The sequence below is a fragment of the Salvia hispanica genome, chromosome 3, assembly GCF_023119035.1.
Source record: "Salvia hispanica cultivar TCC Black 2014 chromosome 3, UniMelb_Shisp_WGS_1.0, whole genome shotgun sequence".
NCBI classification, from domain to species: Eukaryota; Viridiplantae; Streptophyta; class Magnoliopsida; order Lamiales; family Lamiaceae; genus Salvia; species Salvia hispanica.
The window spans coordinates 42,499,297-42,512,267 of record NC_062967.1 but is presented as its reverse complement, the minus strand read 5'-3'; the positions used below and the strand labels follow the sequence as shown (position 1 = coordinate 42,512,267).

The following is a 12,971-nucleotide window of genomic DNA, read 5'->3' as shown; positions in this document are numbered from 1 at the left end:
GAATTTGAAGTTTCTAATTTATATATCTATTATTATATTAATAAAAATTTAATATATAATTTATATATTTAATATATAAAATTGAAAGTTAATTTTTTAGTTGTCTATATCATAAAATAACTAATGAAGTGTCGAATTAGAGTCAAACAAATAGAACGATAGAAATTTTATCGGGTTTTCGGGCCAGCCCATCGGATTTTCGGGTCTGGCCCTAACGGGTTGCGGGCTAATCGGGTGCGGGCTAATCGGGCTGTAATTTTATCGGGCTAGAAATTTTCAGCCCTAACCCTATAAATTTGGCGGGCTATTCGGGCCGGCCCATGGGTTGCGGGCTATATTGACATCCCTAGTTATTGCTGTTGATGATGAATTACAGATATTATACTAAATTCTTTTTCCTACTAATGCTCTTAAAGTATCATATTTGATAGTAATAGTTAAAAATTTACAGCATTGATATTTCTTTAAGAGCTAACCTTATTCTGAATGTCATTTGACCAAATTGAGTCCAATGGTAGCTGAGAATTTTTCCTTCCGCTCTGCCTGTGAATTTGGATTTTGTAAGTAGACCCATTCTGCTAGTGTATGTGGTAGTCCAAGTTCTCGTTGTTTATTTTGTCAAATCTTGTATATGATTCATAAAAGCTGGTTTTGTATGAGCAATGGATCAATAAACGTGTTCCATGGATCTTGCACTTAAACAAGTTAGGCGTTGAACTCCATACATCCTGCAAAAAATTGTGATAATCTAAGCTATTCTGACAATCAACTCACTGTCTGGCCTGATAGATATGTACCTGAGCACTTTCCGAAATATCTGTGCTTGTCTTTCCCCCAATCATCTTCATGAGCTTTTCTCGAAATCACTGTTATTCCAGCTCATACGATATCTTTGCTTTATGTCTAGAAGGAGCTAATTTAGCTTGTCATTTATTTCAGGGCCGTTTCGAGATACTTTGCTTATCAGGGTCTTACTTGGTTGCTGAAAGCGGTGGCCCTCGCAATCGTACTGGTGGAATAAGCATTTCAGTTTGCAGTCCCGACGGACATATCATTGGGGGTGCGATAGGTGGTAGACTCGTAGCAGCAAACCCAGTACAGGTATAGTCCATACTTCCACCGGCAAATTCCTAACTCTTTTCTGTAATAACCCCTAACTTAAACTTATCACACGCAGGTAGTCGCATGCAGTTTCGTTTATGGTGGAACTAAGCCAAAAGGCAAGGTCGAGTCGGCTGCTGAAGATGACAAACATCTGGTAGAGAAATCTGCAGAGAAGTCCTTGACCCCAATAACTGCTGCTTCTAGTCAAAGCTATACACCTAACACCGGAGCAAGTGCTTGGCCGCCAGTTGCTCGGTCAGAAGTAAAAAATTCCCAGATGGATATTGACCTGATGCGCGGATGAGAGGGATAACAATAAGCACATGTAAGTTTTTTCTGTATATATGTGTTGTTGTAAATGAAGTGCGCGAGGGACGGGCCAGCCAGCTAGTTTCGTGCTAACTAGTGTTTATCTTTAGGGTTTAGTAGGAATATGGATGGAGAAATTGGAAGTAAAAAAAGAAGAAGGATGGATTGACATCTTTATAGGTTGTGTTGTTTTATCTAGTAAAATTGGTGGGATTTGTTTCTTGTTGTGGCCATTGTTGTAGCTATAAACCTAATTGTAGACAGTGATTTAACTTGATTTGTTCAACCTAGGAGTTCATTGCATATCCCAACACTTTACCACTTCTTGTTTAAATTATATTCCCTTAAGTTCCTATTAATTGTATCATACTTTTACTTAATTGGACAGGTTCCAATAAATGTCCCTTTTCATTTTTACTAATCTTACATTCCCCAACTCATCTACTCACAATTATTATACTAAAATTTATATAAAAGTAATACTACATCATTCTATTAACTTTTTCAATCCATTTTCTTTCAAAAAATTAGACAATTTCTTAATACTCATATCAGTTAAATATGAGACATCTATTGGACATCGGAGAGAGTATTTTGTTATGAAGTTATGAATTGAAAAAACATACCATATGGAGGACATTGTTTCTGTAGATGTAACTATTCAAAAAGAAATTGAATTTTAATAAAACATGATTTTTTATAATTTGACAAAAAGTATATCCTAAATGTTTTTCTAGAATGCCCATATGCACAATTTTCATAAGATCATCCTCACATTCAGAAAATCATCCTATAATAAAAAGAAGTAGAGCAAGTCAAAGTACCTTGAGCTTATTCATATAGAACGAGATACATACATAAAATTTGGAAAGCTTACAGACAGAACATCACAGACGAAAATTCAAAGGGTAGAGGTATTCTTAGTCAGTCACATCATTTATTACTAGCTCGTCGAAAAACACATGCGCTGCAACACTATGCTTTCTCCAGGAGCTTCTTGATATCCTTCTGCAAGAAGAACAAGAACAAGTGACTCTTAGCTATCTATCATCATAGCAGAATAGGTTCAACTCACGAACAATTTCTCTTTTAATCGAGGCGTTACTATGTTTACCTCTATGCTTAGAGGACTTGTGGTGGGAGCATAGCGATCAACAACCTGACCATCTTTGTCAACAAGGAACTTGGCGAAATTCCACTTGATACCGTCCCCAAACATGCTGCCTTTGGCTGACTTCAAGAACTTGTATATCGGGGCAGCATTGGAACCGTTCACGTCAACCTTCATCAATAAAAAAAAAGAATGATTTTGTTCCAATGAAAGAACTAGTTGTGTCGACAAAAACAAATACGGAGTATTATCAATAATCACCAGCAAAGAGGCACATAATTTGTATGCTTTTGCAGAAATACAGATAGTATAAAATCATTAATTGATGCTGATACAAAATCGATAGTCATTAGCATTTTCTATAGGAGAAAAAAGCAAGTACCACAACCAATATTCATGTTGCAGGCTAGTCTGAGCAAATGGTTCACTTGAGTTTGTTGTTAAATTTTACCTTGTCAAATACAGGATACTCGGCCTTGAAACGAGTGCAGACGAATTCCTGAATTTCTTCATTAGTACCAGGCTCTTGTGAACCAAACTGGTTGCATGGAAATGCTAGTATCTCCAATCCTGAGCAAGAAATGACTCAATTTTTTAGCTCATAACTATAAACTTTCTGGCTTCAAAAAGAGGAATCATAAACACTTCTACAGTTACCTTATAATGATATGCCTCATTAAAACAAAAAACAAGTGCACTAAACAGGACAGAAATATGTAACCGAATCACACCTTGATCCTTGTATTTCTGATACAACTGTGTCAGCTCAGTGTAATTGGAATTGGTAAGACCACTGCAGCAGGCAAGAAAATAAAATTAGCCACATTTTCCTTCAAAAGAAGGATACAGAACAAAGGTATACAAAACAAAGTTTCCTCCAAAGACTTTTGACATACACTAAAACTTTGTATATTTGGAGTTATACTTTTACACATCCAAAAGACTTACTACATGCACAGCCCCGGACGCGACAAGAAGTCCAATCTTATGAGCTCTTCCCCTTATCCCGAAATGAGTTTTTAAAAATACAGACAACATACAATTTTCAAACTGGAGCTATTCAGTGTCAAATTGGTGTGCTTTATAACCTCAAATCAACAAAAGCAAATCACACTTCATCAATACTAAACAGTAAACAGATAGTATATACCATTGTGATGCAACATTGACAATCAGCAGCACTTTGCCCTTGTATGCACTCAGATTGATATCATCACCCTTAGCATCCTGAAACCAGCAATTTTTTATGAAGATTGTTTAGAATAAGAAATTAAGAGAGGGCTTTGAGAATAAAACCCAAACATGACAATCTCCACCCATTTCCCAAACCAATCCACAACAGTATAACTTAAAAAAAGCAGACGCCGCCGGAAAATGCTTACAACAAAAATTAGGATGATTATAAATCGCGTAAAGGGAACGACACCGATAAACTATGAGAAGAAGTTGAGATAGTACATTAATACCTTAACAGTGAAATCATGGATGGACTGAGGTTGGTTTGATTGAGTAGCCATTGGTGTTGCTTTGAAAACCGAAATTGAAAATTAAGCGAACGAAGCTTGAGGATTAAGCGGTGTAGAGAAACAAGGGTTTGGAATATGGGTATATATAGATATTTTTGGATGGAAAGGAAAAGGACAAAATGAATTTGAGTGAAAGTGAAAGAGAAGTCGCAATACAGGTAATTCTCGCTCAGTCCAACATTACCTCCGATTTCTTCTTCTCAAATAAATTTGAGCTTTCTCCTTCGTTGTCTCTTCACTCAATTTTCACGATGCCCATAACTGTATGTCTTTCTATATATCTCCTATGATTTCATCATATATTTTAATATATTAGTTGATTAGACATTTTGAAAGAATGGAAAATTGAAATTGGGATGGATTATTAAAATAATGATCTACTCAATTAGGGTGTGTTTAATTTTTTGGTTGAGAATAAATAGTAAATTAAGGATAGTAAAATCATAGCAGGTCGGAGTATTTCTTTTGAGTACTATCGCGTGAAGTTGTTTCTGGATAAGAGGGAATAATTGAAAGTGTTTTTCTAAAAAAAAACAAAAGTATGGGAATTGTATCGATTATCATGAGTGTTGAATTGGAATCAATAACACAAACTTCACTCAGTGTTATAGCACATTGCATGGGCATAATCTTGTATGGTATTGGTATAGGTTCTTACGTATTGGGGCATGTAAAGGCTTTTTTGTTGCACCATGGACAATATTAGATCGAATTATGTAGCAATCAGACACATGAAGTCCACCTTCAATGCGAGAAACATGTTTGTTGTCAATGGAAAATACTTTCATAAGTGGTGTGTTGTACACATAATTAACTTAAGATAAGCTAAATCCAAATATGAAGCATGTGCAACATTGTTGGATCCCAGGTAAAAGATGAAGCATGTGCAACATTGTTTGAAAATAGTGTATGGTAATGCACGGAGCTAAAAAAATATTTTTTTATTATTTTTTTGAGTTGTACAAAAGAGAACTGACTCCAATGGCAGATCAGACACAACCGTGAACAGTTGTTAATGAAGATGAAGATGGTGCAGATAATAACTCTGAGTTAACTACTCCTATATAGTATACGAAGAAGCAATACATGATGAATCCCACTGAACTTGAGCAATTTGACATTCTTATGTGATGGAAGAAATACAATGCTCCCTTTCCTATTCTATCAGATATTGCTAGAGATATCCTTGCTATTCATATATCCAGCATTGTTTCTGGGACGACATTTAACATGTGGGGCGTGTGCTTTCAATATTTAGAAATTCTTTGGCACCAAAATGGTAGAAGCTTTGATAGCTGGGGATTCCTTGAGGTCTAGTTCTAGTAGTATCAATCTCGTAGAAGAAGAAGAAAAAGAAACATCCATACTAATTTTGAGAAAACAATACTGTGATGGTGAATAATTCATTGCTAATTAATCATATAGGGTACTTATTTATTTTTCATCTTTACCTCAATTTCTTTGTTTCTTTATTTGTGACAGCGATGGAGGAATATAAGGTTAGCAAAGTGACATGGCCATTAAGCGATGCCAATGCCGATACAAGTATAAAATTGGAAACGAATTCGAGTATTCAAAGTCAAATAAATCGTGCATTTGTTTTGAACTTTGAAAGTTTTATTGATTTCTGGATTACAAGAATAACCGGATGTAATACAACCCAAAAGAAGGAATACAGAATGTAAAACTGAAACTAGATTACAATGGAAATATCGACACAATTAACCGCAAAGTGTAGTTAGCTGAGTCGAGGAGTCCTCTTTCCGCAAGACGAGATACGCCCCGGTAGTGCTCTCGGATTGACGTTTCGTCCCCAAAGATAAAAACGGCTATGTCTCTGGTGAGGTGAAGCTGCACTGCTATCAGCAGAGCTTCGGCGAACTGGATGGAGGAGAGAACAGAGCTTCAACAAAAAGACAATGCAGAGAGGAAGAGAGCTTATGATGCAAATGCTTGTGAATGGTGTGTAGAATGCATAGAATGACTAGCCTATTTATAGGCTCAGTCCGATGCAGGGGTCAATAGCCATGATGGCTGTCATCATTGCGAGGCTGTAACCGCCGACCATTACAAGGCGTTACGAGAGCTGAGAGGTCGACCCTGGATGGACATATCGGGACACGCTGCGCGTCTAGGTTTGTTCACGACGTGGACTTCATCACGTGTTAGCCACGTTCGATTTACCGCGTCATATTGACGAGGTGTCATCCCGCTTGGCTCGTTGACATGGAAAAGGTGGTGGTCTAAAAAGAACTAGACCAGTCTCGGGTCGAACCCAAGCACCGAGCCATACGACTAGGCCCAAAGAACAGTCCAAAGACCAATTGACAAGGACAAGGACACGAGCTCGAGGCGGCAGCGCGCGTATGGGCTCTACAGCCCATTTTTGTCCACTATAATAATTGTTACACGCAATAATTATTCTTATTAAATACTAGTTTAATAAGGTTGTTACTTTCAATGTGGGATAATTAACTCTCTTAATTAATCATATGACTTTTCTCTTAGCTCATTTAATTAGTTTGCTTTTTGCACAACTTTAATCCATTATTTCTCACTTATCGGGAATCGGATTTGAGAAAATGAATATACAACGATCATCTACTTCGAACGTAGATCGACGCTATATCATTTAATTTTACAAAATTAAATATCTCGTTGAAATTATCCTTGGTCAAAATCCGTTGATCGGGCATAAGATTCCAACAAGTTCCTCTACCAAAATAGTACTCCTATTAGAATTGTAACTTTAGTTCAACTTTTGGTATTATTAGTATTGTATATGTTTATTATAAATTTTTTGAGCGATTTGCAACATGTTTTGTGATAAGTACAATATATTCTTAAGTTAAAATAAGATTTTCTATTTTCAGAAGGACGGAGATTATAAAATAACAGCAAGATACTCAGTATTTTATGATGTCGTAACAATGAGTTCAGCCATAATACACCCAACAAAAGAAAGACATGAAAATCAAGCACAGCACAAAAAATCGAGGACAATAAAAAACACATGCAAAATGAACATTGCAACTTTGTTTTGAAATTTGAACAAAACCGATACAACCACTTCATCGAAACCTTATCACACTACCAATTTGAGTAGATCCAATATGAATCAAATCAATTCGATCAAAGCCAGAAGGGATGGTGTGCTCAGAAGAAGATGACAGGGGGCAGAGAGAGATAAGGCAACAATTCAAATCCAAATTTCGATGGTTTATGGAGTATATTTAATAATTTTAATTGAACTTTTGGACAAATTCATTTCACATTCATCTTCATCGAGACACCAAATGATATTAGGATTGAAAAAATTGATTGACCTTAGATTTCATTGAATAATTAAAGCTTTTGATTTATTTTGCAAGGAATATATCTCAATAACTGAATAATTGAGGGTGTCTATTAAATTTAGCTTTAATTGAATAATTATGAATTTCAGTTAATCATAGTATATCCTATTTATTGAATTTTAAAAATATCAATTTATTTAATGGATTTCAAGTATAATTGTCAATTTTATAGTATTTCACTTAAGAATAATATATTTTGCATTGTGTATTTTTAATGCTGAAAAACAATTACATCCAAAAAATTGAATTACTTTTTTATGCACGCATAGTAGGCTATAAGTATTTGCATGTATTATGTTAATAAATAATTTAAATACTACCATTAAATATCGTATAGTTAAAATAAGTGAAACTCAAATTCTCAATACAGTTAATTAGTAATAATAGAATTTTAATACCATATAGATATTTATATTTTAACTTGAAAATTAGTTATATATATTAAACAATTCAAATAACAATATATAAAATAATAAATAAAAGAGAAGAACAAACGAATGGAAATCAATTAGCACTACTTACTACTCTCTCCGTCTACAAAGTTTGTCTCATTTTACCATTATTGTCTGTTCCATAAAATTTGTTCCACTTGGAATCTTACCAAAAATAGATATTAAATACACCCCTTAATATTCTCAATGAGGGACTCTTATTCCACTACAAACTTCTATTTAATATAAAGTTAAACAATTTCTTAAAACATACGTCGAGCCAAACTGAAACACACCTTTAGGGAACGGAGAGAGTATAAAAGAAAGAAAAAAGGTACTTACGTAGAATGATACTACTTTATTACTCCATTTCGTAGTAAAAGAGCGAGAGAGAAAATAAAAAGGGTTATGCATAGATGTCACTTTAATACTAGTATTATAAAAGAACAAAAAGGGTGTTACATTACATACATGCATGGATGTGACTTTAATACTAGTTTTATAGTAAAAGAACAAAAAGGGCGTTACATATTCTATTAAACAATCCTTCTAATATATGCTATTTATGCTTGAGATGCAGTAATTTAAAGTGAATCAGCCCCAAATTCACTATTTTTTTTTATCAATTTCTTATTTGTATAAGTAATCACATTATGACCATTTAATTAATTTAATTAATACTACGTGTATAAAAATACCACTCATGTAGTCATGCTTGGTTTCCAGCATAAAATGCGGAAACTTTATTTTATTTCTTTTTCGGTTTTAATTGTGGTAATAAAAAATTACTACTACGAAATTACGTTTTTATCACTCTTCAACTACGAGCTGTAAACCATACCAAATTATTATTGGTGATGTGAATAAAGATTCAATTATTCAGAAAAAAAGAGAAAATTAACAATTGTGATAATACGTGGGGACAACTGAATTTTAATTCGGTGACATATTAGCCATTCACTTAAGTGAACCAACTGATAATTTATGAGGATTAAATGATATTGAATACTGCATATTACTTATAAATCATTGCGTTAAAATCAAATAGAAAACCACTATAAATTATGTCGGTTTGTCCCACTAATTAAGTTGATGAAAAAGGTGTGAGGTCAGAGGTGTGAAACCGGTTTTGAAAGTTTCATTCTATATACTTCTAACATCAATTTAATTATATACACATAAAATATTTATTTAATAGTATAATATTTTATTCATAACAGTAGTAGTATATTTAAATATTTTATATAAGTGATACATCAATTCACGAATAATAATTTTATTTTTCTCAATCAAAATAAATCATTATTTATTTATACTAAAATTTCGTATTAAATGTGGAGAGTTCCATTTTACTATATCAACATCTAAAATCTTCAATTACCTTTTTTCTTATCTCCTAGATATATAGATGTAAAATTAAATTTTTATATATTTAAACTTTTTACAATGATCTATATCTAAGATGTAAAAATTTGACTTTTATATGGTAGGATATAAATATCTTACAATGATCTTAAAGGCATATTGTTGAGTGGTTAGATTTCGTATTCAAATCACCTAAATTGTAAAACTTTATAATTTTTTATAAAAAATAAGAAATGATTGAGAGAACTGGTTGAAATGCCTGCCACTTCATGACCGAACCAATTTCTCATATTCAAAATAGCTTGATATTCAACTGATTTTACGGTGAAAACTGAATCAGACCTAATATTGATTTGAAGCCAAACCGATTGAACCGTGATAGTTTTGAAAAGGTAGGTGTGAACGAATTAATTCGACTCTAGTATAGTAGGAGTAGATACATAAATTAAACATTATTTGTAGTCAACAATTGAATAGGATAGATATTAATCATTATTTGCAGTGAATAACAATATAGGGCCCCACACCTTCACCACTAAAAACAGCGGCAACTTGCTTACTGACGATGATAAGGTTCAAATTTAAAGATTCTCGATACTCTCAAAGTCAATCAACTCCTCTATATATTCCTCAATCCGCCTGCGTTTGTGTAAAAAAAAAAAGGCGAAGCAAAATGGAGCTCAAAGTATACTGTGATCGGATGTCCCAGCCATCGCGAGCAATTCTCATCTTCTGCAAGTAAGATTTCCCTTATTCTTCACTGTCACACACATTCTCTCTTTATTGTGCTTATGTTGCTTTTCTAGGGCTAATAATGCAGAATTTGAGGAGGTTACTGTTGAGATCGGCAAGGGCCAACACCGCACCCCTGAATTTGCAGGTTGATTCATTACTCCTATTTGTCTCTTATTTTTATAAATAAATATGTCATGATTTTCAGCTGATTTGGTGTTTTTTTGGGGGTTTTGGTATTTTGTTTCACAAATTACAGAAGTGAATCCTATGAAACAAGTTCCAGCTGTCATCCATGGTGATTTCAAGCTTTTTGAGAGGTACCACTTGATCATTAAATGTTCTTCCTGGTTCCATTTTAGTTTAGCTCAGTTAGATGCTAATCTTGTTAATTTGTCTTTGAGGATTTTTTAGTTCATGTTCAAAACTAGAATTGGGTGAAAGTTTTATGCATTTATCTCTCTTTTGTTTACTGCAGTCATGCCATACTTATTTATCTGGCTTCAACAATTCCTGGTGTTGCTGATCACTGGTATCTTCTGCTTCTCTGCTTGTATCCTTTCCCTTTCTCAGAAATTCCCTTTCAGATTCAGCTTATGTTATCTACACTTCATTATCGTTTGTATCGTTGCTTATGTTATATCTACAAAACAATGTATGACATAACTCGCGGTGCAGGTATCCAGCTGATGTGCGTGAGAGAGCAAAGGTTCACTCGGTGCTGGATTGGCACCACACGAATTTGCGCCGTGGCTCAGGTGATGTGTACATCTACATCTAGAGATATTTTTAATCTCATTGGAAGTAGTTTCGTTGGTCAGTGAACACTATGAGGAGTTGCGTAAAAGCAGGAAATGCTTGGTTGTGGTAGTCCTAATATCATTTGTATCACTGTTCAACTGTGTTCCGATCCACCTTATCCTCTTAAATATTTTTACTATAAAGCCATGGATGGTCCTATAGTAGTCCATAAAGCTTAACTTTTGCGTTAATCCTTTCAGTTGGATATCTCTTGAATACCGTCTTCGCGGTAGCGTTTGGCATGCCTGGAGACCCAAAAGCAGCAGCTGAAGGTGAAAAGCTTCTCTCGGCATCTCTTGCAAGAATTGAGTCATTCTGGCTTCAAGGAGGACCATTTTTGCTTGGGAATTCAAAGCCAACAATTGCTGATCTAGCTTTAGCTTGTGAAGTCACACAACTTGAGGTAACTCTATGCCCTGCTTTCAGTTTGATAAGATGATATACTAGTACATTTTATCTGACTTACTTTCCCTAATGCTGATTCAGGTTGCAGATCAGAATGACCATGACCGTATTATGGAACCCCACTCGAAAATCGTGAAGTGGCTCAAGGATGTGAAGAGCGCAACCACCCCTCATTTTGAGGAAATTCATGCAGCAATCCGTGCAGCCAGAGAGCCCCTAAAGAAACTGAAGGCCCAAGCAGCTCAGAAATCGGAGTGAAGCTGAAAGTGGTTGCATTTCCATATGTGTGAGGTAACAATGAATAAGGGCAAGTGTTGAAGAACTCATTAGGTTCAAGTGCCATCACTTGATCTATTTTACATGTGTGATATCAACTTTTATCTTATCTGCTTGCTTATCGTAGCAGAAAAATCTCCTTGAGATTTATGGATGTGATGAACATGTTTCGTTTAATAAATCTTTATTCAAAACATCTCTCTGTGATGTTTATCTATTTGATGCATTGAAACATGATTATATAAAAAACTCTCAGATCTTGTACTTTATTTAACACTTATCTCACAGAGTTCAAGTCAATATTATACTAAATCAGTCATCAATTAGCTAAGATAAACAATAACTTTGGACTGATAAGAGGACAGTTTTTTACGATGGATTATCCAAACTATTTAGGATTTGATTTTTTTTTATGAAAATTGAATGAAAGATTTTCTCTGACTATTGATCCATACAGATCTTACACATTTTAGGGGTTAGTTTTAGCTTGATTTGATTGAATATTGCATTATTTTAGTACTCCATGTTTTTTGTCCATCAATTGGTTGGTATCGTTTTAAATCAATATGAGTCCATCATCTAGCCTTCAGTATAGGAGGAGTGGTTCACACAATTATTAGTATTTACTAAAATAAACCAGAGTAATAATAAAGGCAAACCATGTGTCAAAATAACTTAATTCTTATGAAATTTGAAAGTAAGATTTTATATAATACTACAATTTACAAACATCTCAAAGCATGCTTTTTAAGTTGCTCTATTATTATTGATGATACTGATGTAGAGACTATTCCTTTTCTATTTTTCTTTTGCTTATTTATTCTATTTTTGATAATTTTCATCTTAAAAGTTTAGGAAATAGATTTTATTTAAAATATTGTGAACGTATATTTTGAGTTTTAATATCCTTTAAAATTTATTATTACTCTCTTTTTACTTTGTCATTTTTCAATTTGATGTCATGAGAATTAGTGTATCACAAATTAAGTCATCAAAAATATACTAAATGCTATAGTATTGAAAATATCATTTTGATACATATTGTTAGGAGCAGTACTCAGTATCTATAATCTATAAATATATAGAGCCACAATTTTTTACCATCTCATTTTGGCGCCGACTTTAATGAATTTTTTTCTAATCATATTACAAACCGTTCTGAAACATAGTGCATACATTATGGAGCATATATGTAATGTAGAGTATTCATTGAAAATGAGCTATGGGTCTAATAGGTAAGGATCACCTACGGCAACAACTAATTCATCTCCTAATACATATACATATACATGAGTGATGGATCCTATTATGTACTCCGTGTGTATGTATTAGGAGATAGATTAGGGTTTGCTATAGGTGATCCTCTACAGAGCCTAATAACTAGCTATCTGACACAAGATAATTAACTTTCTGCCACATGAGCCTAATAACTAGCTATCTGACACAAGATAATTAAACATGGAATCAATATGTTTACCATGGGGGCAATGTTGTAATAAATAAACTTCAGTGTAATAAAGTAATTTACATTACTTTATGTAAACATTTGTGTATA

General features: G+C 33.9%; 3 protein-coding genes across 6 annotated transcripts in view; 2 read left to right on the top strand and 1 right to left on the bottom strand.

The window, feature by feature from the left end:
* LOC125211366 (glutathione S-transferase T1-like) overlaps positions 1-11,612 on the top strand; it is an 11,788-nt gene extending 176 nt beyond the window's left edge. The window contains exons 2-8 of one of the 2 annotated variants that reach the window (XM_048111111.1): positions 9,875-9,940; positions 10,009-10,082; positions 10,194-10,254; positions 10,413-10,466; positions 10,613-10,692; positions 10,936-11,138; positions 11,222-11,612. In XM_048111111.1, coding sequence (XP_047967068.1) covers positions 9,875-9,940; positions 10,009-10,082; positions 10,194-10,254; positions 10,413-10,466; positions 10,613-10,692; positions 10,936-11,138; positions 11,222-11,398 — 715 coding nt within the window. In that variant the 3' untranslated portion in view covers positions 11,399-11,612. Of the gene's footprint in view, positions 1-9,783; positions 9,941-10,008; positions 10,083-10,193; positions 10,255-10,412; positions 10,467-10,612; positions 10,693-10,935; positions 11,139-11,221 lie in introns of those variants that run through there. The other variant, XM_048111110.1, reaches the window with a different exon arrangement.
* On the top strand, positions 380-1,716 carry LOC125211368 (AT-hook motif nuclear-localized protein 9-like). Of its 3 annotated transcripts, none has more exons than XR_007174501.1 (3): positions 380-560; positions 940-1,101; positions 1,178-1,716. XR_007174501.1 is itself a non-coding variant. In XM_048111115.1 (3 exons), the coding sequence occupies exons 1-2, from the start codon at positions 847-849 to the stop codon at positions 1,406-1,408; spliced, it is 486 nt and encodes a 161-aa protein (XP_047967072.1). In that variant the 5' UTR covers positions 380-846; the 3' UTR covers positions 1,409-1,429; positions 1,524-1,716. The 3 variants fall into 3 exon arrangements, 2 of the variants coding, with proteins under 2 accessions (XP_047967072.1, XP_047967071.1); XM_048111115.1 differs by having other exon boundaries at positions 380-1,101; positions 1,178-1,429; positions 1,524-1,716; XM_048111114.1 differs by having other exon boundaries at positions 387-1,101.
* Positions 2,220-4,269, bottom strand: LOC125211367 (probable phospholipid hydroperoxide glutathione peroxidase). The gene is made up of 6 exons (XM_048111112.1): positions 3,991-4,269; positions 3,675-3,751; positions 3,256-3,317; positions 2,976-3,094; positions 2,528-2,695; positions 2,220-2,421 (listed from the first exon to the last, which is right to left on the bottom strand). Exons 1-6 carry the CDS (start codon positions 4,039-4,041, stop codon positions 2,389-2,391), a joined length of 510 nt encoding a protein of 169 aa, XP_047967069.1. The 5' UTR covers positions 4,042-4,269; the 3' UTR covers positions 2,220-2,388.
* Positions 11,613-12,971: the final 1,359 nt, after the last annotated feature.

Excerpts from the sequence above, each read along its gene's own strand:
- LOC125211368 (XM_048111115.1), top strand. The coding sequence starts at position 847 with ATGAGCTTTTCTCGAAATCACTGTTATTCCAGCTCATACGATATCTTT. Across the intron at positions 1,102-1,177 it reads TAGCAGCAAACCCAGTACAG|GTAGTCGCATGCAGTTTCGT; the intron begins GTATAGTCCATA and ends TATCACACGCAG.
- LOC125211367 (XM_048111112.1), bottom strand. The coding sequence starts at position 4,041 with ATGGCTACTCAATCAAACCAACCTCAGTCCATCCATGATTTCACTGTT. Across the intron at positions 3,095-3,255 it reads TCAGAAATACAAGGATCAAG|GATTGGAGATACTAGCATTT; the intron begins GTGTGATTCGGT and ends TTTCTTGCTCAG. Across the intron at positions 2,696-2,975 it reads AGTATCCTGTATTTGACAAG|GTTGACGTGAACGGTTCCAA; the intron begins GTAAAATTTAAC and ends TTATTGATGAAG.